This window comes from Solea solea, chromosome 1 (genome assembly GCF_958295425.1).
Source record: "Solea solea chromosome 1, fSolSol10.1, whole genome shotgun sequence".
Classification (NCBI taxonomy): Eukaryota; Metazoa; Chordata; class Actinopteri; order Pleuronectiformes; family Soleidae; genus Solea; species Solea solea.
In genome coordinates, this window is record NC_081134.1 from 18,512,165 (window position 1) to 18,536,936 (window position 24,772).

Genomic DNA, 24,772 nt, shown 5'->3' on the forward strand with positions numbered 1-24,772 from the left:
AGTGAAGCACAGCGTGTAAAATGAAGCCAGTGAGGAGGAGGAAAAAGAGGAGAAATGAAAATAAAATATACTTACATGTACATTATTTTATTCACCACTACCAACAAAGCTGAATAAACAGCTCCTTTTCTTTGTGTGGAATCCTGTAATGTGGTTTCTGTGGCTGAGAGATTATCTTCTATCTGCCGGGTTAAACACGAGCCATGTTTTATTTTTTTTGTATTCATTTGTATTTTTAATGGTATGTCGTATACTTTATGAAAGTATTCCATGACGGAGCAATTTTTGATAGGCCTGGGAATGAAAACTCCGTCCACAGAGACGACACCTGGCCAGCACCATATGCACAGCCTGGGTTTTTCCCAAACATAAAAGAGATGGTTTACTACATTCCATTTCTTATAAGTTCACTATAGTCAAGTGAGTTTAGTGTTAAATACCAGTTCAGCTATTTCTAAACTGTCAAAGAACACAAATAAAGGAACAGACAGACCAAACTGTGAAAGGAAACCACCAAATGTTATACACAACGTAGCTAAACTAGCTAAAACACTGGGAAAGAAATTAGCCTAACATTGAATAACACCGTTAAGGCAAAGTTACTGGAAACAAAGAGCAAAAGCTGTGGTTACGTAATGCAGAAGTTAACCTTAATTTAGCTAAACTAACTACAGGAAAGCAGAGAGCAAATATTTGCTAGCTGCAGAAAAAACCCTGAGATCATTTTAATAGTCAAGAGTACACCCTGAAGAAATAGTCTTTAATTGGTTTAAATGATCCACCAATGGAGTCAGCCAGATTTGCTTGGCTAGAATACTTTACATTACATTACATGTCATTTAGCAGACGCTTTCATCCAAGGGGACTTACAATGGAATGGAGTATAATCAGCCAGGGGGTGGAGTTGACCTTGAGACCATTGCGACTAAAAATCTCTTTTTTTTTTTTTTTTTTTTAAAAAGGGTGCAAAATTTAAGAAATCACAAGTTAAGAAATTCTGTCGTGTTAGAAATGTTTACTTAAAACAATATTTTCTTGATTGCGCTGCGTTTAAGAATATATACTGTTGGATAAAATTGGAAAATTATGATTATCATTACAGAGGGGTGCCTCATGATACGATACATGGTCCATGATACCAATAATATCAAGATTATGTGATAATCAATGTATTGCAAGACAATCATACAGAGATACATCACAAAAACTGTCTCACTGAAAACGTTTAAAGTGCAGGATTTTTCTATTTATTCACAACAAAGTGCATAAAGTCTATGTATTGAGCGTGGATGGAGCATCTCTTGACGTAGCTTTCGGTGAGTGAAACTGGCAGGGACTGTTAACTTCAAAGCACCTTTATTTGTTAATTAAAATATCGATATTAGCCCTGGCGTAATGATTATAGTATTGTAGGAGGAAGGACGACGATAAATCACCAAATAGATATTTTGACCCACCCCTACTACTTACACTACTTATAGTAATGACACTATTGTATAGTGCTCACATCCTCTACCGTGTGGATATTCCTCCTTTGTTTATTTTATAAATAATAAAATAAAGAATAAAGTAAATAATTCTTGCCTCGTTTCAGCTTCCATTTCATCAAGATAAACCCCTGTCTCTTTAAACCTTTTACGTAGCCATGCCAGTAAAACCGATCATTCCCACAAACTCAAAACAATCTTGTTTACTTGTGCCTATTGTTACTCAAAGCTCAATCCTTCCCCCGTCTATTGTAAACCACACTGGTGTTCAGAACATGGAGGAAAGCTACAGTGTCCTTGGATTTTCAAGGTGTTTCCTTTTCTGGCACAATATGTGTGTGCGAGTGTATGCACGTGTGTGTAGAACATTAACACCTTACTGCTACCCATAATGCACTGTGGGAAAGGTAACACCCATGTTTTTGTGACCTGGAGCAAAGTGGAGACAGAAACTACTACCTGTCTGAGGAGAGAAGAGAGATAGAACTATCGGCTAACTGAGCAGACAGGGTGAGCTCAAACTGGGTTATGTCTTTGTTTTGTTTTATCGGTTTGGAGTTTGTTTGTGTGACTTTTGGCATCAGAAAGGTGTGAGCGGGACAGAGACGAGGGAGGAGCTGCAGGGTTTTCCCATGTATGGACTGCAGCTCCTTTCATATGGTAAACAGACGATCACATGGGGCAATAGTCTTGAAGCAGTGGGGAGAAAAGGGAGGGAAAGGAACCAGGAGAGTGTGAGTGTGTGTGTGTGTGTGTGAGTGAGTGAGAAAGGACACACACATACTGGAGGACTCTGGCCTGCCCCATGTGCAGGAGGCGGCACTTTTCACCCTGAGGTTAGAGCCCACAGGATCACATTACACAAAGCAAAGGAACCAACAGATTCAACGTGAGTTCCATGTTGTGGTCAAACTGAATCCTGCTTCTTGCTTCTTCACCGAGGCCTCAATATGGCTGTACTACTTTAATTTGTCTCCATGTAGATTCCTTTTTGGGGGGGGGGGAGTGGAAGCTTAGCAGTCAGAGCCACCCAGGTCCTCACAACTGGAGTCCTCTTCTCTGGTCCTAAGAGGGAATTAAAGACCCAAAGATGCCCACTAACTTCACTGTAGTACCAGTGGAGGATGCAGAGGGCGGCAGCAACGGTGCGGGAGCAGCTGGAGACGCCAAACCTGTCAGTCTGGACAAAATATTTCGGGAGGACGCTAATGAGGACAACTCACAAGGTAGGAGTTTACACAGAGAGACAACATATCTGCCCAGAAAGGTCAGCTTTTAGCGCCTTCTTCCTGGTTGTGGTCTTGTTGGAGGTGGAGTCCATGGACCAGCATGCACTGGGACCCAAGTTACGGATTAAAATGTTACGCTTGTATTGGATACGTCACTGTGAAACTAATCGTGTGCAAACGGAAGCGAGTGACACAGACAGTCGTCAGTCTCACACATGCCACGGCAGGCACATGCTTCAAAGAACACACAAACAAACACACACTCACACACATGCTGACTTTTTCAACTGCTCAACCAGCTAGAACTTGCTGGCAGCTTGGTGAGTGTGGTGGGGAGGGGTAGGACAGGAGGAACTATATGCTGTTGTTGTTAGTAATGACAGTGAAGCCCTGATTGATAGTCAGCCTCTGGTGGGTCTTTCCAGTGCAAAAGTACAAACCCTACAATGTTGAAAACCACTGAGGTTGAGAAACGCAGGCTTTGACTCATTTATAGCTGTGTTTTAGATATAAAGGACTGGATGTCACAGACTTTAAAGCTCAACCAGGACAAACCTGATTTAAGATCCTAGGTACAAAAGTTCAGAGAAAGAAACTGACCTTGAAACTTTACGGGATAGGTCAGGTTTTTTGATTTGTTTTCTTATAAAGTGTTGACTCATTATCAACACTTAGTATGTTTTAATGCACAGTTACATCGAGCTACGCCATTCAATTTGACTTCTGGCCTTTTCCCTGTATACAAGCACTAGTGGTTTCCGTCATGGCACAGTTGAGTTTGGAATGGTAAAGCTCTGGGTCAGGCTTGTATTTCGACTGAGTACAGTATCTTTACTTGATAAGCGGAGTGTGGGCTGTGCCCGATGGCCACGTCAGCGAGATACGTAGTGTGATATCGTACAGGTGCGATGACAACAAAAACGACCAGCAGCTCTTTTGTTTCCTGCTCAATTTGTGGCTGTTTGTCTCAACAAGACGTCAAAGCTTTGAATGAGAATAGAGTGCAATAGTGTTGAAGGAACGGTCGCAAGGGAGTTATGGTTTTTCTGTCGCCCAATCAGCTGACTGTCAGACTATACCGTACTATTTTACTCTGGTACCCCAAGGTAAGGGTGCTAAAAATTAAACGTTTGGGGCTGGTTATTTTGGTACTATTCCCAATGGAAAGGCCAAAATATATGTACCATATATTTTGGACCAAACCGTCCACTCGGTTGAAACCTGGCTTTGTTGGGTGAAGTGTGTCCACCTCTTGGTCAAACACCACCTTTCAGCTTGTCAGTATTAGGGGATTTCCAATTTAGCACGAGGCTAGGTCTGTTGTGGATGCTCTGTGTGTCCCAAGTTTACTGTATTCTCGTACTAATTCTAAGATAAGTGTAATAGCTTTGGCCCTCAAATAACAGAAGAACAGCACAAAAGAGGAAGCAATAGTGAGAAAATCATGGTGAAATCCAGACTGGTAGAAAGACTCAAAATGGCGCAGGGCTCAACTTGCTAAGATTAGCTACTAGCTCAACTGGAAACCGCCTAATATTAACAAGCTGAAAGGGGGTAGCATAGAGGAGCCGCCTTCAATCACTCGCTATTACTGGGACAAGGACAGGTGTGCAATGAAACAATGTAGTCAAGCTACAAACGTAGGTTGAACTAACTGTGGATGTAAGGCTCACCAAATAAAAGCTTTGCCTACTAAAGATATCTAAAGAATATCTGCTGCCTTTTTTAGCTAATAGACAGCCTTAACTGCTCTCTCCCTGAGCCAAAGTCAATATAGAAAAAGAATGATTTTACATCACAGCACACAGGAGTCTGTTGATCCTCTGCTGCCCTCAGCAGAAAGTTCAAACGTCTTATCTTGTGACTTCAGTGTTTTAAATCCTTTGTTCAGACTCCATTATGTAACACAACTTAGTAAATTAGGCCACAGAAGACCTATAAAGCTAAAACTGCTGACTTTCCTTATGGACTTTGGTGTGGAAGAGTAAGTGGTAAATAAACTTAATTTTCTAGCAAGGAGAGGCCATAAACTGGAGTTTTAATATATCTGGCTAAGATTCAACACCTTGACCTGGACTTACCTGGAATTTTATGATCGATGTGGAGGGATTTTAGTTGCTGTGATTTCACACAAGACAATATTTCACCAGGAGGAGCCACGACTACTATGACTCATCATGAAAACATGCTGTCACGAAGACACATGAGAGCTGACATAGGAAACGATGTGCAAAACAAGGCTAAATTTGTCTTTGGCTTTGTGTCTACATATCAAACACTGATCTTTTATTATGGCAGTACTGTCAGTGATCTGCCTGGTTCTTCTCTTTTTTACCCATTCTTTCTTTTCTCTGGTGAAGAGCTGTTTCAACAGAGTTTTATTTGTTTTTCTTCATCTGATAAAATATGACTGTTTATTGATAGTGTATTCAATTGAAAAAAATCTATAAAGTAAATATTAAATACAATAAATGCAGTTAATCAAAAAATTAATTTGGTCAAATAAACTGCTTGATGAAAAAAGAAAGTTTTTAATGACATAGTCAACGTTTCTGGGAAAAAAAAGTGTTATTTGTAATAATTGGCAGTTTAAACGATAATAACTGTTCAACGCCAAAAATATAAAATGATCAAGTATCGGCCAGATTAAGTTGACCCAAATGATTAATCAGACTAACTCTAATCCTGAAAGTAGGTCAATCCTGTCAGCCCAGTACTAGGGATATTAAAATGGTAGGAAAAACAGATCTCACTCGTCAAGTATTAACAAGCAGTAAATCAGTATTCATACAGCCTTTACAACCTGCTGGAATGTTCTATGACATCAGCCATCATTCAACTCCCCTGACGATGTGTTCCATTCATTAATAAGAATCATTATTTGATTATTGGATGATCACTAAATGGATGATTTATCATGAGGTGTGCATGGCATGTTGTTTTTTCTTATTAGTCTAATTGTCACTATGATTAAAATGCCAAAGACCAACTTTTAATTAGGGCTTTGGTAACTTGCAGAGCAATGGCACCTTCTTTCTTGATAGATATAGAAAAAGCAGTGTAGTAAAAGACACTCAGCCACATGCAAATACAATGCTGCTGAGTAGACATGATGCCATCTGTATAAACAATAACATCGCAGAACCATCATTTTCCAAAGCAGTATCCTGTCGCCAGCATCAGGTTTCATGCTGCCTCACTTTCTGCCTGTACTGTAGCATTACTATTGGTTTACCTATTTAAAACAGTAAGACTACTTATAAGTAAGTAGTATTATTGCATGTATACACATAAGGAAGAAGGAAGGCAAGCTCCCTTCAGGAATCTACAATTTTCTCCCTCTTACCCATCTTTGTGTTTAGTGAAACCATTTCAAAATTCTGTCAAGCATGTCAAGGAAGTCGGGAAGAACCTGTAACATTACTTAAAATTCAATTTGGGAATAAATCTGACTGTAAATCTTCCTGAACCAAATTCCATAGAAAAAAGATGGCTTTTAGGAGTTTGTTTATCCACTGCTGCCTCCATCAGTAAGTTCAAATGTGTTATTTTGCGACTTCTGTATTTGAAATCCTTTGTTCTGTTTAACCTCAGTGACACAAACCTTCCAAACAAGGTAGCCGTAGACCAACAGCTGTTGTGTCTCAGTGAGCTAAAAACGCACATTTTCTCTATGGAATCTGGTGTGAGAGAGTGAGCGTGTTGTGATTAAATGAGACAAACGTTTTAATCATTTTAAGTCGTACGCCATCATGTCTCCCCCAACTTTGGCAACTGTGAGCACTTTTTTATCCACAGTAAAGTTGAAAAGGAAGTTAATGATTAAAGGTATTGTGGTTTCTGTGTGCTAGCATGCTAGTAGAAACGCTCCCTCTGCTTCTGTTCTCAAGGAAGCATTTGTGGGAAACCCATTTGTTTACTTTGTTTATCACTGGTGTAAAGCCTTATTAATCTGGGTTGACACCAACTGATTTATTCAATCATAATTTGTACCATTAGAGTATTGGATTAGCTGTGACATAACATTGGCTCTGTGGCCTTTGACTTACTTTTATTACATTTGTTGGACTCATTGTGACATAGTTGTGTCACGTAATAATAATGTTACTTCATAGTTTTGGCATGCAGTAGCAGTTTCTTTTTTACTGTACGCTAAAAATCGTGCAAGGTTTCCTTTGTCAGTGGACGTCGTGTTTACAGCTCAACAGGTTTTCCTTGTTTTACACCAAAGACAGTTGAGCAAAGACAAAAACCAAATACAGGCAAAAGAAACATTAATGCTACAGCTTTGTCTAAAAGGAAACACACCTTCTCCACTGTTGACAACTGTGTCATCATTTGTGAGTTTCTTTTTAAAAATAGGTTAGGGACCATTTGCTTGGCAGTGATGATTTGAGAGGTTGTTGGCAGCAAAAACACAGTGTAGTTTGTGTTGACAGTTCATGGCAGTTTCCTGCATTTATGTGTGTTAATCATTTAGTGACGTGTTAAGTGATTTGGATGTTGTACATACAGTGATGTAGTGGATTCATGAGCTGAGCCTCCATGATGCTGTGCCGTTGTACATGATGATATATGGACATCTCCTGGCTAAGATGGGAACTGCATGAAGAAACCTTTTTGGAAATTTGTGCAAGCAAAACATTTAGAAATATTTTATTCATCCCTCTGGGAAATTTAGGTAAACGATAACAATGACTGTGATTTTTAACACTTTTATTTATCCCAAGAGGATTTCAGATGTGTGTTAATTTGTTTGTATTTAAATATTTTTGTTGCTTATACACACAACACAGGTGTAATATAGTTAAGGAACCGGACAATGAAAACCTGGTGTAGCTTTTTACAGTTAAACAGCCTTTTTTATGTGGAAACTAAAGTTTGTATACCTCTCACCAGACACCAAAGAGAAAATCAGCGATTTTACATCACAGCGCACTGGAGTTGTTCATCCACTGCTTCCTCCATGAGAAAGTTAAATTGTTTTATTTTATGACTTTGGTGTTTCAATCCTTTGTTCAGATTTACCTAAGTGACACAAACTTACCCAAGGAGGCAGCAGCAGACCAGCAGCTCCTTTGTTGCTGTCAGCTTAAAATGCTTATTTTCTCAATGGAATTGGAGCGTGAGCACTTTACACTTAACTTCTTTAGTTTTCAGATAGAAGAATGATGAGATACAGCTGTTGACATTCTCTTAAGATATCATAGACTCAAACTACTTTTTTTTTTTAATTTTTGAAAAGCCTTTTATTTAATGGTTAAAATCCATGTTTTTCCCTGTGTCCCTGCTGACAGGCAAACCTGACTGGAAAAGTATCAACAACACCAGTTTATCTCTTATTAATTTAGATTACATTTTTAGATTGCCTTGAAATGTAGTTGAAATGTTGCTATTTAGGTTGGAATTATGCTATTTCGGTAAAGATTTAAAAGTATGTAAAAGTGTTTACCTCCCTTTTTCAGACTAAAACACTGAAGTGTGATTTCTGAACTGTGCAGATCAGAAATCACTAAAACTTTCTCTGACCCCCGTTATCAAACAAATCTTGTTCTTTTACTGTTAATGTACTCGCACATCAGCCAGTGTCACAAGGTAAAGAAATAAATAAGTCATTTATTCTCTATGAAGAATATGTTAGGGTATTTCCAGTCAGTCAGTGCCGGGGTCTTTTATGTCACCCATGTCCCCCAGATCAGTTGAATCTACAGTTTATGATGATGGATGTGGAATAAAGTGATTAAACATAGTGTAACGGACCACTGAGCTTAACCTCTGCTCACCAGGTGTCAGATAGTCCTTTGAATAAAAAATACAGAGGGTTCAATAATCTCCCCCACTCATCACTGCACGCCACATTTTCCATCTCCACCGCGTCATGTGCGTCCACACAGCACACTTCTTGTCTTTCTTATCAACGGCTCCTCGCTGATCCCTGCACCACTGTCAGGCCTCGCATTCTTCGAGGCCATAAAGACGAGCCGACAGCAGTGTGACCTAGTGTCATAATATACCATATCTAAAAGGCTGACAGCCACGGGGGCAACATAAAACTAAACTAAAGGAGCAGTTTGAAAGACATATTTTTTTAATGTTAATCTATGTTCTGTCTGTAAAACTCTGTGCCATCCGAAAACTGAAACCTTTGTCCTTTGATTCACCAGAGACAAATTAATGTCCTTGTGCCAAAGAAGCTGCAAAGGTTTACAAACTGTACTTTGGGTTATAAAGCATTATTGTGTCAAGTTAATTATAAATATAAACACTGTGATCCTCTGGATTCCAGAAGATCTTTGTGGATCTGTATAGATCTTTACCTGCTTATAGCTGTTACCATCTTTCATAAACATGACAAAAATTCATCCTCATCTGTTAAGATGTCGATGAGATAATACACGTCTTAATTTAGAATTAAACCGTAGTCCTCATGGAGACTGAAAACCTGATCTGAATTGAAGTTTAGGACAATTTACATACAAAATTACTTTATGTATTATGAATTATGTGTATTTGTCCTTCATGTCTCATTAGGCGATGACGTCCAGGGTGAGTCCAGTCCATTCATCAACAACTCGGAGAACGATGAAGAACCTTATTATGAAGGGAAGAACATGGCCCTGTTTGAGGTAAGTCCAACTGCATGTATAAAAAACACAATGTCCTCTTTGACTGATGAAAAGAAAATTCATGTTGTATAGTCAGAAGATAATTATATTGTATGGAACTAATCACACAGTATGTCGCTTATGTTTTAGGGTAGAATAAAGCTAATAATGAGTAATTGTTGTGAAGAAACCGGAGCGGTGTCAATGTGTCACATGTTTTTGCTCTAAACTGATTTTTATCCATGTATTCCATCTGCTGCCGATATAACAGATATATATATGTTATATTTTTTTATAACAACAAGGACAGTGAAGATCTATTGTATTCTGTACTAAAGATAAAAGCACACGTTAGAAGTGCTAAAGAACATTTTTAGAAGACCATTGAGGGTTATAGTCACACAAATGAAACCATATCTATTTATATGAGATAAAATAGAACTAAAATATTATTATTATCCTTTTATTAATATTGCTCTCTCTGCAGGAGGAAATGGACAGTAACCCCATGGTGTCGTCTCTGCTCAACAAACTCGCCAACTACACCAACCTGACCCAGGGCGTCCGTGAGCACGAGGAGGAGGCCGAAAACGAGGATGGGGTCAGGAGGGTCACGGTCACGGTAAGGACTTCTTTTAAAAGTTAACTGAAACAGTGATACACTGACTTATTTTGGCTTTTGAGCAGGAAATTCCTGCAGGTTTTACAGTCTTTGATTAAAACTCTTAAAGGTCCTTAAAGGAGGGTTTATTGACACAAATTGAATGTACTACTAATGGACTGCCATCTGTGCTGCCATGTTTCTAAAGCAGACCGAACGGACACGTCAGCCAGGACACATGTTTTAAAGCTGAAGCTCACGACTCAAATAAGTCATCATCTACCGCTTTATCCTCAACCAGAGGGTCGCGGGGGGTGCTGTGCCAATCTCAGCTACATCGGGCGATAGGCGGGGTACACCCTGGACAGTTCGCCAGTCCATCGCAGGGCCACACACAGATAGAGACAAACAACCATTCACTCTCACACTCACTCCTATGGTCAATTTAGAGTGTTCAATTTACCTAATCCCCACATTGCATGTTTTTGGACTGTGGGAGGAAGCCGGAGAACCCGGAGAGAACCCACGCACACACGGGGAGAACATGCAAACTCCATGCAGAAAGGCCCTTGTTCCAACCGGGGCTCGAACCCGGGTCTTCTCGCTGCAAGGCGAGAGTGCTAACCACTATAACACCGTGTGAACCGACTCAAATAAGGAAGAAGGAAATCCCTTCTCGAATCATTCTCTTTGAGATTTCCCAAATGTTAAATTTTACAATCATGCCTGCGGGGATTCACATCCTGTTACCATGGAAAAACGCAAGTTCTGCTTCAGTGACAGGAACGTAATGGAATTTGCATTCAAGTCACCCAACAAACAACAAAACACAATTCTTATCTGCAACAATGTTAATGTTTAAATATATGTATGTATATATATATATATATATATATATGTATGTATATATATATATATATATATATATATATATATATATATATATATATATACATATATACATGTATGTATATTTTTAAACATACATATATATGTATGTTTAAAAGTCTGCTATATCGCAATATACAAGAGACCCAATCCCCACCGGCCGCTCAATTTTAACTGGACACTCTGGATAAATGTTAACAAATGTTAAAGATAAAATAATAATCTGTAATAAACAGGAAAAAGTAGCCACATGTCGGTCAGCGTGGTTCCTTTGGGGAAAAGTCAGTGCAGTTTGTCACGTTACAGTCATTTCGTTGACGTACGTGTCTCGTGTGCATGGACGTCCTCAGTCATTAGAGCTGGAAAGTGGACAAAAACAATTCACAAAGATTGGTGTCCTTCACACAGCTTTTTCATGAGACCACATTCTGACAGAGGCAGCGTTACACAAGCACGCTCTGTGGTGAGCGAAACAAACCCAAACTTCAGTCAGACGGGGGGGGGATCTTGTGAAGGAGCCTTGTCGTTGCCGTGGAGTTCGCTCGAACTGGTCAGTGCAGAGATTTGTGCGTTTTGTTGCAAACACTGTGCATTTCTCTGCTCTCCTCAAACACAAGCCTGCTATGACAAACAAACAATCACACACACACACACACACACTGGTGAGTCTGAAGATCTCCTTCAGGCACATGACGAGAGGCTTTAAGGACTTCAGAAGTCAACAAAAGGAACTGTGTTAAGATGATGCCGTAGAGCCTTTGAGTGTGGAACCAGCTGATGTGGCCGGTAAATGTACGACACGAAATCACTGAGCTGCAAACGAGTGACAAGCTCGAAGCTCAAAGCTACAGTAGATACAACAGCCTCACTCTGATCAAGGGCTTTTAAATGTCCTGTTCCTTTTCTGGCAACGACAAATATTTGGTTTGGGCGTAAAACTTACTGACCTGAACCTGGAGAATCAGCTGAAATCACCATCACTACCATCTGACATCAGACAGTTTTGTTCAAGAGAATCACGTTCAGGCGTCACAGTAGAGGTTAGTGTGATGAATGCGTTCAGTAATATAACATTTTACTCAATATTACTCGTAATTTGCCCAATCCACGCTGTATATTGTTGCCCAATTCCTTCTTTAATTTGAATATTAACAAATCAAAATTCATAGTTTATGTAAAATTGAATGGGTAAAATGCATTGGAAATGAGTATTACAGAGTTTCCATAAGATTACTGATTCCCAAATTCTGGGTCGGGACCCACAGATCGGTCTCAGGAATTTATTTTGATTTTTTAATTTTTCCAATCTTTAGTTAAGATTTATGTGTATATGTTTTAAGTAACAAACATTTAGTTTACAATTCAAAATGATATTAGTTGTTATAGATGTGGCTGTAAAGGAGTTGCTACGCTATACACACATTTGCTCACATCTATAAAATCTATAAAAAGTGGGTCCCAGCTTCAGATGTTGATCTTTTTGATCATATTACAAAAAAACCTGTTTTTAAAATAAATTTGAAGAACCACTTCATTGTGAGGAAATAAATAAATGGGTCTCACATCTTGAGATTTATTATCAAGTTATTATGAGTAGATGCTTTTATTTCCTGTAATACTAAAGACATAAAGTAACTCTGGGCAATTCGGAATATAATTTGAATTTTGATCCTTTGTCATAACAATACGGCAACATTTTGTTATATTTTATGTAAGTAATGTAGTTTTGTGTAAGTAAATATTGTAAACTGCACAGACACTGTGTTTTAAATTTAAGTGAAAATAGACTTTCTTGACAGTGTTTGAACATGCTGTTCATTCTTGCAGTGAAGGAAAATAAATAACAGTAAATAAAGATAAAGATCACTGGATCTGTGATACTGTACTGTTGTACTTGCGTACGTAATTTCACCGCAGTTCAGAGCTCGGCTCCTTGGAAGAGGAATTTATAACTACGATTATTTTATCAATAAAAAAAAACGTAGGAATCTCAATGTTAATTGTCCTAAAATGTTGCCTCCTAAACATTTTATCTCACCCCCAAAATTGATGCCCCATATATCTTAGGAGGCCAAAAAGCCTGAAATCTCATGTACTTGACAAGTTACATTCATGTTTAAGTCGTAAAAATCTTCATCTCTTGCTCAAATACAAAGTGCAGCTGTGAACTTGTTGCAGATGGAGATGTTTTCCTACATGCTCGCCTTCACACGGCCGCTCTGCCGCAGATTGAAAAAGCAAGAATTGACTTTGGCGAGTGAACTCCTTCCTGAACACAACACAACAGTGTCTGTGAAACAGGAAGCTGCTCTGCCAAAGGCTGCACGGAGGCGGACAGTGGAGGTGGTCCCTGTCGGTCAGGTTCACGCTGAGGGTCAGTGTAGTCTAGAGTGTCTGAACCTGAGGCGCTGACTTTGTACCGGTGCTGCATGGAAATCCTTGAAAGTGCTTGAAATGTAACGCTGTATTTTTCAAGGTTGGAAAAGTGTGTGAGATTTCTTGAGATTTATTTGATAGCTCTCTGACTGAATAGTTCCCTTATTAGATGGAGAAATTAAAATTAATCTTCCGTAAACTAATCTTTTTGAGATTTTAATTTGTTGATATTAATTTCAACTCTATTTTTTTTTTATAGACTTTATTTTTGGAAGCAAATACAAAACATACAAAAGCATTTTTGTTAAATTCCTTTTCTTAAACTTTATTACTTTGCCACTATTTGTATTATTATTTTTTATATTGTTCTGTACTTTTTTTAAAGAGTTATTCGTAAAGGTTTTATCTTTTTAACTAACTAAACTGTTATTTCGCAATTGCAGTAACAGTTTTTGTGTCCATATTGACGATGTAAAGCAACTTTTATCAGTGCATCCTTATTAAAAACCACACAAATACAAAATAAATTCACTTTATAGACTTCGGGTTTAGATTTATGTGATCCTTTCACATTAAAATAAGTGCAATAAGCCCAAGGAAACACAAATAGTGACAGTATTTGTGCTCCACAATGAGCAGGAAGAGTCAGTCGGGGTGTTTTCCTTTTTAAAGAAAAGTAGAGGCAGTTGTTTGTCACGTAACACGAAGAATAAAACTAACACAAGCTAATGTCTTCTGCTGAATTTGACTTTTCTGTATATTAGATGCCACACATGCCACACAACACTCATCAGCTGTTTTTAAATAAATAAATAAAAAAAAACCTGTATAAAGCAGTGTAGAACAGAATCACAAAGATTTCATGTGCCGCTCATCCTCATCCTCGTCAGCCTGCCCAGTGCCCCATGGAATCTGAATTATTTCCATGTGGTGGCATTTTCTTTTTGGGTTTTCTTTTGTATCCTCTCTGCTGAGCTGAAACTGAAACCCAACCACCACACAAGATTATTATTAATAATAATACCAATAATAGTCATCATAATAATAATAATGATAACAATACTAATTATAATGATAATAATGATAATAATAAAAAAATATTGTAAGCTGCAGGCCTGGTGACAGTAAGTGCACATACAACAGTTATTTCAGCACGTCTGATCATATGAAACCATTGTGAATAACAACACGTCCATTCTCTGTGGGTTTTCTTGGCAGCAAACATGAAGAATCTTTGAAAAAGAGACAGTAGGACGTTGGACTGTGTAGAAGCATTGATGGTGTTTTACTAACACCCGCCCCCAGACTGGTAGCTCTGCTATTTTCTTTTTTCCCTCCTTCATGAGTGAGTGAACAGAGGGAAATGTGAGGTTTGAGACTGAAGACGGAGCAGCAGAGACAATACTGCGCCAGTGAGGGGGAGTTAACGCTGAGGCAAGAAGAGGATGAGTAGCAAAAGTAAGAGAAAAGGATGTGGGTGTCCCAATCCCTCACATCAGTGCAGAGCAGTGGACACGTCCCAGGACAAAGTGGTTTTATTTAGAAAAATGGTACGTACGCGCTTGTTTTGTAGACTTTGATATGAACACTGTAATTATTACTACTGTGAGTTTGCAGCTTAAAGCTGGTGCTGTATGAGTGAACTACAGTCAAGGCTGATCGTGAGAGGGTAATTTATGCCTTTATCACCTCTCACTTAGATTATTATATTATACCTTTGTATTTGAATCAGTCGTTTACTGCTTCAAAATTAACCGGAGCTTAACTCAGAGAACATATTACACCTGTACTGGCATCCTTACACCGGCTCCGTGTATTCAGAATTCATTTTAAATTTTTTAAATTAAGTGTCTTAATTGTTCTCTTAAAGTCTCACACTCCAGCCGGAGTTCTGAGGTTGGACGACAAACTGCTTTTATACTTTTGCCTACATTGTGGCTATAAAATTAGATGAGAGAGAGCTTTTTTGGTGACAGCTCTACGTTGTGGAACAACTTACTTTTATTTTTGATCAAAGAAACCATAGTCAACTCATTTAATGGTGTTATTGTTTACCACAGCCTACTGTACTTTTATATATAAGAATATAATATTCTTCTATAACGTACATTGATAGAGATATGAAAATGTACGTATGTTTATTATTTATTACCTTTGCTGCTGTGGCACCGCAGACATATCTGTCTGTCTGTCTGTCTGTCTGTCTGTCTATCTATCTATCTATCTATCTATCTATCTATCTAATAGTCCAAGGTCGGAATTAAATTAAGATTCCGTTTAAGGGCAAAGTCCTCAGTTTTCACTCTGTGTTAGGAAAACCAGAGAAAACACTGAGGTTCATATGAGGTCTCAGCAGCCAGAGCTGGTCAATACAAGTTGGTACGTCACAATGTTTTGGACATTTTGGACACATTTTCCTCTATTTTTTGCCAGTAGCATTTCCTTGCTAAGCTGAACACGAGACATGACAACAGAAAAAAAGATTTAAACTGCTGACATTGTTTTGGTCAAAATTTTGTGGCTCACTTTTGCACAAAACAAGGTTATTTTCCTGACATTTTGTACACCAGTAATAGAGCACAATCGGTTCATAAACACCGTGGAACACTGTGTATTATTGTTTTATGACAGGCAATAGGGAAATGCTGTAATCGTCCTGGAATTGTATTGTTTTATAAAAATGGTGTTTTGCTGGTGTTCAGTGAGGGCTAACAACTAAAGATCTCATGTACTTTGTTGGTCAGTCTCACTCATGTGCACACGTTTATGTGTTCATCCACCTCCAGGTCCCCCAGATGGGAACCTTCATTGGCGTTTACCTGCCGTGCATGCAGAACATCCTGGGCGTCATTCTCTTCCTGCGACTCACCTGGATCGTTGGTACGGCGGGAATCCTGGGCTCCTTCGCCATCGTCAGCATGTGCTGCATCTGTGTGAGTCTTTTATAAATCCACCAACAACACTCGCTGACAATGATGAGTGGGAAGATCCAGTTCAGACCTGGTATTAACATCCGTCCTGAGTGATACTAACCACCTCAAAACCACATTTTGAGGTGGTTTATGGATGCATGTGGCCACATTCTTGAGTTTAGTCTGACTAAAACTGGACTTTTAAAATACATGTTAACAGTTTGGTAATATAATTTGGAGTCGATTTACTTTATTAAATTCAGTAAATGACTGGATTTATTACAGTAAATCACTGCACGATTAGGTTGCATCTCCACTACAAAAAAAGTACCTACGGAGTCATCACTGCGCGGCTGAGTGAAACTGAGGTGACTTTGTTTTATACGCGACACACAAACACACACACACTAATGACTAGTGACTTTACACCAGACTCCTGTTGTTGTTGGAGATTAACCCACGTTTTTAGGATTGTTAAGTAGTACTATAAGTAATCTACAGTTCGGTGCTGTTCGGCTTGATTTGTGTGTGAGACATCTCTTCCTGTGACGGCACTCTGGCCAGTCAGTGGCCGGCAGTCTGACCAATCATCGCATAGTACCTACTCAGGCATATCGCCACCTGGTGTAGTGGAGGCAAACATGTTTTATTCAATACATTGATTCCTAGCTAACATTTTGTCAACTGGGACGTGGACAATAGTCCAGTTAAGCGGTGTATTCAAACTACAACTGATGCCTAACATAATTGTTCATGGAAATGCACTTTATGACTTTATTTTTTACATTGATGTATCTTGAGCCACCGCTACAGTTTTAACGGCAAGTGACATGAGTATTAGGGATCAGCCGCTACTCAGTATTGGTATCTGTCCGATAATTTTAAAAATCACTTGATCGGATATCAGAAAGACACATTTTCTTTTTTAAATCTATACAATCCAAAAATCCTCTCACATGCTTCCAGATGTAGCGCGTGCTGCAAATCAGTAAAAGTGGACACCATGATAGAAATCAAGTCGGCCTTCCATTTTAAGCTGTGATAGCAAATTCGGTGCTAGAATTTGAGGGAATTGGTCCTGGAACGGTCATTGACTTTGATGTCAACCAAGGTGTGGGGAACCTGTTTATAGGATAAGAATATCTGTTTTGAAATAGCTTGAAATGACTAGGTGGTAAATGCACAAATGTAGTTTAAAAGGTGTAAAATGACTGTATTGGACTGATATTTTGGATTTTGGTGTCAGGACAGGCAAACGTGATATTGAGTCACTGGTTCTGTGATTGATGTTTGTTAAAACACAAATCAACAACATTCCCCTCGGGCTGTTCTGTATCAAACGCCTGAATGGAGCAATGATATATCTGAGGTTGAGTCTGCGATTTTACGGTGTATTAAAAAGAAATAGAGACCAGCTAACAACCACATACTCTCTCTCTCTCTCTCTCTCTCTCTCCTGACACTGTGGTGGGATGATTAACAGTGACATTAATCTTCAACGTGTGAGTTCAGGGGAGATTCCCCCAAAACAAGCAAAAAAATAAAAATTGGTGTTTTATTTACAACTCGTACGTCAGCAGCTCCAGATGGCCAAACAGAACAGAGAGCTGACTGTTTGAAAAAGTTTGAACTTAAATGCTCATCACTCATGTGATGTGAAGAATCCCCCCCCAGACAATGCTCTTTTTTTTACTATATACAGTTGGGCGACAAATTCAAGGGAAAAGGTGTTTCAGTAAAAAGGTATGGAGTCGTTGCTTACATGCAACTAGACAGTGATTCTACAACTCGCTGAAGTCCAAACACCGTTCTTACAAAAGTTATCCCACCATTTGGTGGGGGAGAAAATCTCCCCAGGGTTCCCACACCTTGGTTGACATTACATTTTCCAGGACCAATTCCCTCAAGTTCAATGACCAAATGTGCTGACACAGCTTAAGATGGGGCTCTTCGCCCATGGCGTCCACTTTTATTGATTTGCAGCACGCTGCATCTGGACAAGTGATTGTCTTTGGAGTCTTGGTCAAAGTCAGTCTTTGTCATTTTCTTTGGTGAACCAGAGATTTTTGGAATTTGCATTTCCCAGGCATCACATCATTTGCTCTCTCATGCTAAACGTTACCCGCTCATTGTTCTGCAACGGAAGAGACAGACAATGGACACAACACCACTCGTAATTACAACTCTTAACAGTAGGTGGCGTCGTAACAAACAAGGGAGACATTTACCTAAATATCAACTTAACTTCTTTGCAAATAATTCAAGCACTTTCAATGACCTGTGTCTACTTAAGTAACTTAAATGTTGTTTTTTTTCAAATTCACAAGCTTTCAAGGATTTCAAGAACCTGTGTAACCCTGGATAACATTCGTGAAAAGAGTAGGGTTGCAATATTCTGGAAACTTTCAAAATTGAAAACTTTCCATTGGAATTAATGAATTCAAATTTTATTTCATTTTTGCTAAAACATTCAGATTTCATGCTATTGCTCAATCACAAGCACTACTGCAGAGCTGTTGAGGCCACGCCTCCTACATGCACATGCACTGTGCATTCCCCATCACATGACATCACACATGATTTCTACAAACCTGAACTACAGAAGACACACATTTTAAATAAAGTAGAGTAAGTTTGATTTCATAAACAAATCATATCAAAGAAATGTTTGGTAAATTATTCAATTCATTTTTTTTATGTATATTGTTTAAAACATATACACATAAATCTTGGCTGAAAGGTTTTGAGACCCTTATAAAAATGGGTGCACAAATTTCAAGCACTTTCAATGACCCGTGTCTATTTAGAGCGATCCTCAAAAACCATGTCTGCCACACGAGTCCTACTAATAACCGACACAATCAATGTCTTTCCAGTTTTTCCTCCCTTAACCTAACATTTGTCCTCTTTCTCTCTTTGCAGACTTTGCTCACAGCCATATCAATGAGTGCCATAGCAACCAATGGCGTTGTTCCAGGTACATTATGAGATGTTGCATTTTATTTTCCACAATTGCATTGAAGACCAAGACAATTTTAAAAAGCATTTGACAAACGTAGATAAACCCACGCTGATGTAAACATAACCTCCTAACAATGAAGACTTATAGACATAAAAGTAATATCAAATGAATAAATGCACTTTTACCCCAAGTCCTTGAGTATTTATGTGCAGTTAAACACAAATTATATTAGAAAAAAAATATATAAAAGCTTTGTTATAATACCCTGTAATTTCAAAGGCTAACAGAAATTGTGCCAGAGATTTCCTCTGGGAAAATGTGGGCAATACTCTGGCACGACACACACAGTACACACAATAATTTATTTGAGTATTTCTAAAAGAGCCAAGAAATGATTTGATAATCACAATGTTATGTAGAGAGCGGGGGATTCTGGGTTCAGCAGATACGTCTGGAGACGACCACAAGACAAATTTGACACTCCTCCGTTCTCCTCATTGTCATTTTTCAACGTTTTTTAAGAAAGCTATTTTTTTCAGAATGTTGAAATACCAAACAATGAATCTGGAAACAGTCTAAGGGGGATTTATGTCTCCACAGCTGGTGGCGCGTACTACATGATCTCCAGATCTTTGGGTCCTGAGTTTGGAGGAGCAGTTGGACTCTGTTTCTACCTGGGAACGACCTTCGCTGGATCCATGTACATCCTGGGAACCATAGAGATCCTGCTGGTGTGTTTTCACGTGGGCACAAGTTGATACCTCTGCTGCTCCTTTTACGATAATTTCACACTATTTTTCTATCTCCTCACTGGCAGACGTACATCATTCCAACGGCGACAGTGTTTAAAGAAGGCGAGGATGCAGCCACGCGCAATAACATGCGCGTATATGGCACGGGCTGCTTGGTCCTTATGGCACTGGTGGTGTTTGTCGGGGTGAAGTACGTTAACACGCACATCATACGTACATCGTGTATTTACGTTCCAGCAGATGAACTCACACCTGTTCCTCCTTGTTTCTCTGCAGGTATGTGAACAAACTGGCTCTGGTATTTCTGGCCTGTGTGGTTCTCTCAATCATGGCCACGTACGCAGGAGTCATCAAGACCATCATCGAACCACCCGAGTTTCAGTGAGTTACCGTGACAAGTTTTCAAGATTTGACGGTCTAATGTGCAATGTTTGATGATGTTTGGTCTCCGTAAACAGAAATGATATGACATTTGCAAATGGGCTCTGCCAAGCAATACTATCAGACCTAAGTGAGGTAGCATTTGTGTGTATACAATGGTAGAGCAGGGACAGGCATGGGCAAGACACATTTATCTTGTCAAATTGATGAATGATTGAACGTTTTTGGAGCAATAGAATTCACTTCTGAAAGTTTTTCATAGACACCTCTTTGTGATTTTAGTGAAACTCCAGCTGGTTCGCAGTTGCTGTTGCCTCTGGCTGTCTCGACAAAAATCATTAAAAGTGGGGCTCTTACAAGTTGCCCTCCCATCTTAATCTGTGTCAGCACATTCTGTCCTTGAATTTGAGGGAACTGGTCCTTGAAAGACCTCGAAAAGTCCTTTACAGGCATAAAGCAGCACTTTCAGATTAGAGAGAAGTTCAGACTGAGATACAGCAGCACACATCTAACCACACCACACTTGTCTCCGTCTCGTTCCAGCGTCTGTTTGTTGGGCAACCGCTCACTGAAGAACGAAAAGTTTGAAACGTGTGCAAAGATGGAGCTGGTGAAAAACAAGACGATGACCACCGAGCTGTGGCCGCTCTTCTGTGACAGTCAACTCCCCAATGCTACCTGCGACGAATACTTCATCTTGAACAACCTGACGGAGATACGGGCCATACCGGGTCTTCTGAGTGGAGTTATCAAAGGTGAGAAGGAAATCCTGAGCCGGCTTCAATGGGAGTTTCACCTTTAGATGCAATAAATTATCCACTTTATCACAGCAGACAATGAAAACAAAACAAATTTTCGGTGTCGGACGGAAACTGCCAACAAGCTAAACGGGGATGTGTCGCCACCTAGTGTCGTGGAGGCAGACACACTGCTCAGTTATTTCGATGCCAGGCTAAAATTAGAATACAACGGCAATGGTTTCCCTTTTTGTGGAGCAAGAAATGGTCGATTTCATTGGAGATTATCAGCTTCCTGTTAACACTGTTGACACGCGCCTTCCCACTGTACTTGAATGTTTATGTTCTGTCTCACATAGTTTCAGAGCTAAAACACTTGTTGGATGGATTATTGTGGATATAGCCTGACTCTTAATGTTCTCCTTATTCATTCTTCTCCCTCTGTATGTGTGTGTGTGTGTGTGTTAGATAACCTGTGGAGCACCTACGGTCCGGCTGGTATGTTGATAGAGAAGAAAAGCCAGCCGTCAGCACCAGCTCAGGAAGCTGTGGACACATATAATAAACATTATGTCATCAACGACATCAGCACATACTTCACTCTGCTGGTGGGGATTTACTTCCCGTCGGTCACAGGTAACTGAGCCGAGGTCACTGAGAAAGTAAAAGCTCAGATTTGGATGACGTCGTTGTCGAAAGTGTCGCATTTTGGTGTAACTTTGAATTCAGATACAGTTGTTTGCTAATGTGAGATGGATGAGTTTATTGATACTGTGGGAAACTCTCTCCCTCTCTCTGTGTTTCTTCAGGTATAATGGCTGGTTCTAATCGGTCAGGTGACCTCAGAAATGCCCAGAAGTCGATCCCAATAGGAACCATAATGGCTATTCTCACCACCTCCTTTATCTGTATCCTTTGCACTCCCTCTTGTCGTGTGTGTGTGTACTTGTATTTGTTACCTCTTTAGGACCCTTTCTATTCAATTCAAATAAAAACAACAACTTTATTTGTTCCCAGTGGACAATTAAAGGCACACAGGGCAGTTTTACATAACAACACACAGACGAGTTAAAGATAAATAGTGTTTAACTATTTAATGTATATAAATAGTAGATACATTCAAATAAATATTGACAGCTGTGCAAATTGTTGCAAAAGTGTTGGAATGTAAGTTCTGTCCTAAACACTGACCTTGTCAGGATCAGTAGACTCCAAGGAACTAAAAAGACTAAAATTTGAATTGAAAACGACTTTATTCTCATAATATTAAGTATTTTTTTCTGTTCAGTTTGGCCCTAATACTCGTACTAATACTCAGAGTTGATAGAACAAACTCAGGTCAGCTGTGCTGAGTCTTTTCTTCTTAACGTCCTGCTCAGACCTGTCTTGCGTGGTCCTGTTTGGAGCCTGTATTGAAGGAGTGGTGCTGAGAGACAAGTACGTCTGATCTTCACTGTAAAAATATTTCGAAAAACAAACATTAGCATCGTAAAACGTGTGTGTGTGTGTATGGACGCAGCACACGTAATTCAACTGTGTGTGTGTGTATGTTTCAGGTTGGGTTTCTCGGTGAAGAAAAACCCAGTGATTGGTGTTCTGGCGTGGCCATCACCCTGGGTGATTGTGATCGGCTCCTTCTTCTCCTGCTGTGGGGCGGGGCTTCAGAGCCTCACTGGCGCCCCCCGGCTGTTGCAGGCTATTGCTCGGGACGGCCTCATCCCGTTCTTACAGGTCAGTGTTACAACACAAACACATGTTCACTACATTAGTTCTACATATTGACTTCAGTAAAACATGGATCCTTTTCTTTGTCTTGATTGACTGTTTGTCCTCTGTGTCTCTCAGGTCTTTGGTCATGGAAAAGCCAACGGTGAGCCGACGTGGGCTCTGTTACTGACAGTCGGGATCTGTGAGATCGGAGTCCTCATCGCATCTCTGGACGCTGTCGCCCCCATTCTCTCCATGTACAAAAAAAAATCTAAATTTAAACCAGTTTACCACTAAAATAAAAATGAAAACAATTGTCATAAACTTTCTTTACTCTCGTCCGCTCAGATTCTTCCTCATGTGTTACCTGTTTGTGAACTTGGCCTGTGCCGTTCAGACTTTACTCCGTACGCCCAACTGGAGACCTCGCTTCAAGTTCTATCACTGGTAAGAACAACGTCTCAACTTTGTCTCCAACATGTTCTTCCTCCAATCCAGACTCACAAAAGCTACATAAATGAACTTTAACTTAATTTAATACATCATTTCTGATCTTAATGTTTTGATCAGTCGCTTCAGCTTGTGTTTCTGCATGTGTCCTCTAGGACTCTGTCCTTTTTGGGGATGAGCCTGTGTCTCTCCCTCATGTTCGTCTCGTCCTGGTACTACGCCCTGGTTGTCATGGTGATCGCAGGATGCATCTACAAGTATATAGAGTACAGAGGGTGAGTATGACGGCTCAAGGGATCAATGCAAACCAGAAACAGAATAGATATTACAATTGGATTTGTGTTATAATTTAATAAATGTTGATGTTCTGTTCAATATTATCCATGTAATTGATATAATATATCAGTCATGTATATACATATAAATGTCATGTGGTAGTTTTACCACATGATATATGTATTTTACCACGTGTATATGTATTTTATAGAATACATATACACAGATTTTACACAGTTTGTTGATTTCTTGATGTCACAGATGAAAACAACGTGCTTTAGATTTGCCCTCACTGCCATTTAGTTGTTATTTATTGTTTATTTCAGCAGCCATTAATAAAGTAAATCATGTTCTCTTTTTATTTTCTTTCTTTTTGTTTGCAGAGCAGAGAAGGAGTGGGGAGACGGAATCCGAGGCCTGTCCTTGAACGCAGCACGCTATGCTCTCATCCGCCTAGAGGAAGTTCCACTACACACCAAAAACTGGAGGTGAGCATTTATGCTTTTACAGTTGTGTTTATTGTCATTTAGACACTTTTTTTGTCTTAAACTTGTCACTGTGATTTTAAAACTGATTGTACAGTGTCATGATGATACTGGTACAATACAAAATACATTATTCCCTAAAACAATATAAAAAATAATATATATATATACATATAGACATTTAATTTAATTATTATTATTAATTGTCATTTTTACATTCCTGTCTTTCTTCAGGCCTCAGGTGCTGGTGCTGTGTAAACTGGACTCAGACCTGGCGGTGAAACATCCGCGTCTCCTGACGTTCACGACGCAGCTCAAAGCCGGGAAGGGACTGACCATCGTCTGCTCGGTCCTGGAGGGAACCTACATGACCCGGGGCAATGAGGCCAAGACTGGAGAACAGGTTTTTGCTCATTTACTGTGTATTTTACTCACATGCCATGAACTTGGCTGAACTAAAGCCTCCATTTGCCTCCTGCAGAACATGAAAGCTGCCATGGCTGCAGAGAAAACCAAGGGTTTTTCCCACGTGGTGGTGTCGTCCAACCTGCGAGACGGTTTCTCCCTGCTCATCCAGTCAGCAGGACTGGGAGGAATGAAACACAACGCCGTCCTCATGGCCTGGCCAGCGGGCTGGAAACAGGCCCTGGGCTCTTCTGCGAGGAGGAATTTCATAGGTATGTGAACCACACAGGAGTCTGACAAAGAGAAAATAAAATCCTCTTCCCAATGAGATGGTTAATCAGAACAGTTTTAATTAGGTGTGGGACTCACAGGCGACCTCACGATGCAATACACGATACATGGTCCACAATACCAATAATATCACGATACAACGATTCTGCGATAATCGATATATTGCGAGACAATCATCATCACGGTGTCTGTGTGAGTGAAAAGTGTAAAGTGTAGTGAAGTAGTGAT

The 24,772-nt window shown here is 39.6% G+C and overlaps 1 protein-coding gene across 5 annotated transcripts in view; it reads left to right on the forward strand.

The window, feature by feature from the left end:
* The first annotated feature begins 1,829 nt into the window (after positions 1 to 1,829).
* The window catches only part of LOC131456721 (solute carrier family 12 member 7-like), a 28,612-nt gene continuing 5,669 nt past the window's right edge, over positions 1,830 to 24,772 (forward strand). For 2 of the 5 annotated variants that reach the window (XM_058625308.1, XM_058625319.1), the window contains exons 1-19: positions 1,868 to 2,713; positions 9,248 to 9,342; positions 9,809 to 9,943; positions 15,973 to 16,119; positions 19,021 to 19,075; positions 19,661 to 19,791; positions 19,878 to 20,002; positions 20,089 to 20,193; positions 20,737 to 20,948; positions 21,399 to 21,566; positions 21,740 to 21,838; positions 22,310 to 22,367; positions 22,487 to 22,661; positions 22,776 to 22,894; positions 22,986 to 23,084; positions 23,243 to 23,362; positions 23,747 to 23,851; positions 24,083 to 24,251; positions 24,330 to 24,525. In XM_058625308.1, coding sequence (XP_058481291.1) covers positions 2,578 to 2,713; positions 9,248 to 9,342; positions 9,809 to 9,943; positions 15,973 to 16,119; positions 19,021 to 19,075; positions 19,661 to 19,791; positions 19,878 to 20,002; positions 20,089 to 20,193; positions 20,737 to 20,948; positions 21,399 to 21,566; positions 21,740 to 21,838; positions 22,310 to 22,367; positions 22,487 to 22,661; positions 22,776 to 22,894; positions 22,986 to 23,084; positions 23,243 to 23,362; positions 23,747 to 23,851; positions 24,083 to 24,251; positions 24,330 to 24,525 — 2,449 coding nt within the window. In that variant the 5' untranslated portion in view covers positions 1,868 to 2,577. Of the gene's footprint in view, positions 2,714 to 9,247; positions 9,343 to 9,808; positions 9,944 to 15,972; positions 16,120 to 19,020; positions 19,076 to 19,660; positions 19,792 to 19,877; positions 20,003 to 20,088; positions 20,194 to 20,736; positions 20,949 to 21,398; positions 21,567 to 21,739; positions 21,839 to 22,309; positions 22,368 to 22,486; positions 22,662 to 22,775; positions 22,895 to 22,985; positions 23,085 to 23,242; positions 23,363 to 23,746; positions 23,852 to 24,082; positions 24,252 to 24,329; positions 24,526 to 24,772 lie in introns of all 5 variants that reach the window. The other 3 variants (XM_058625292.1, XM_058625285.1, XM_058625300.1) reach the window with 3 other exon arrangements.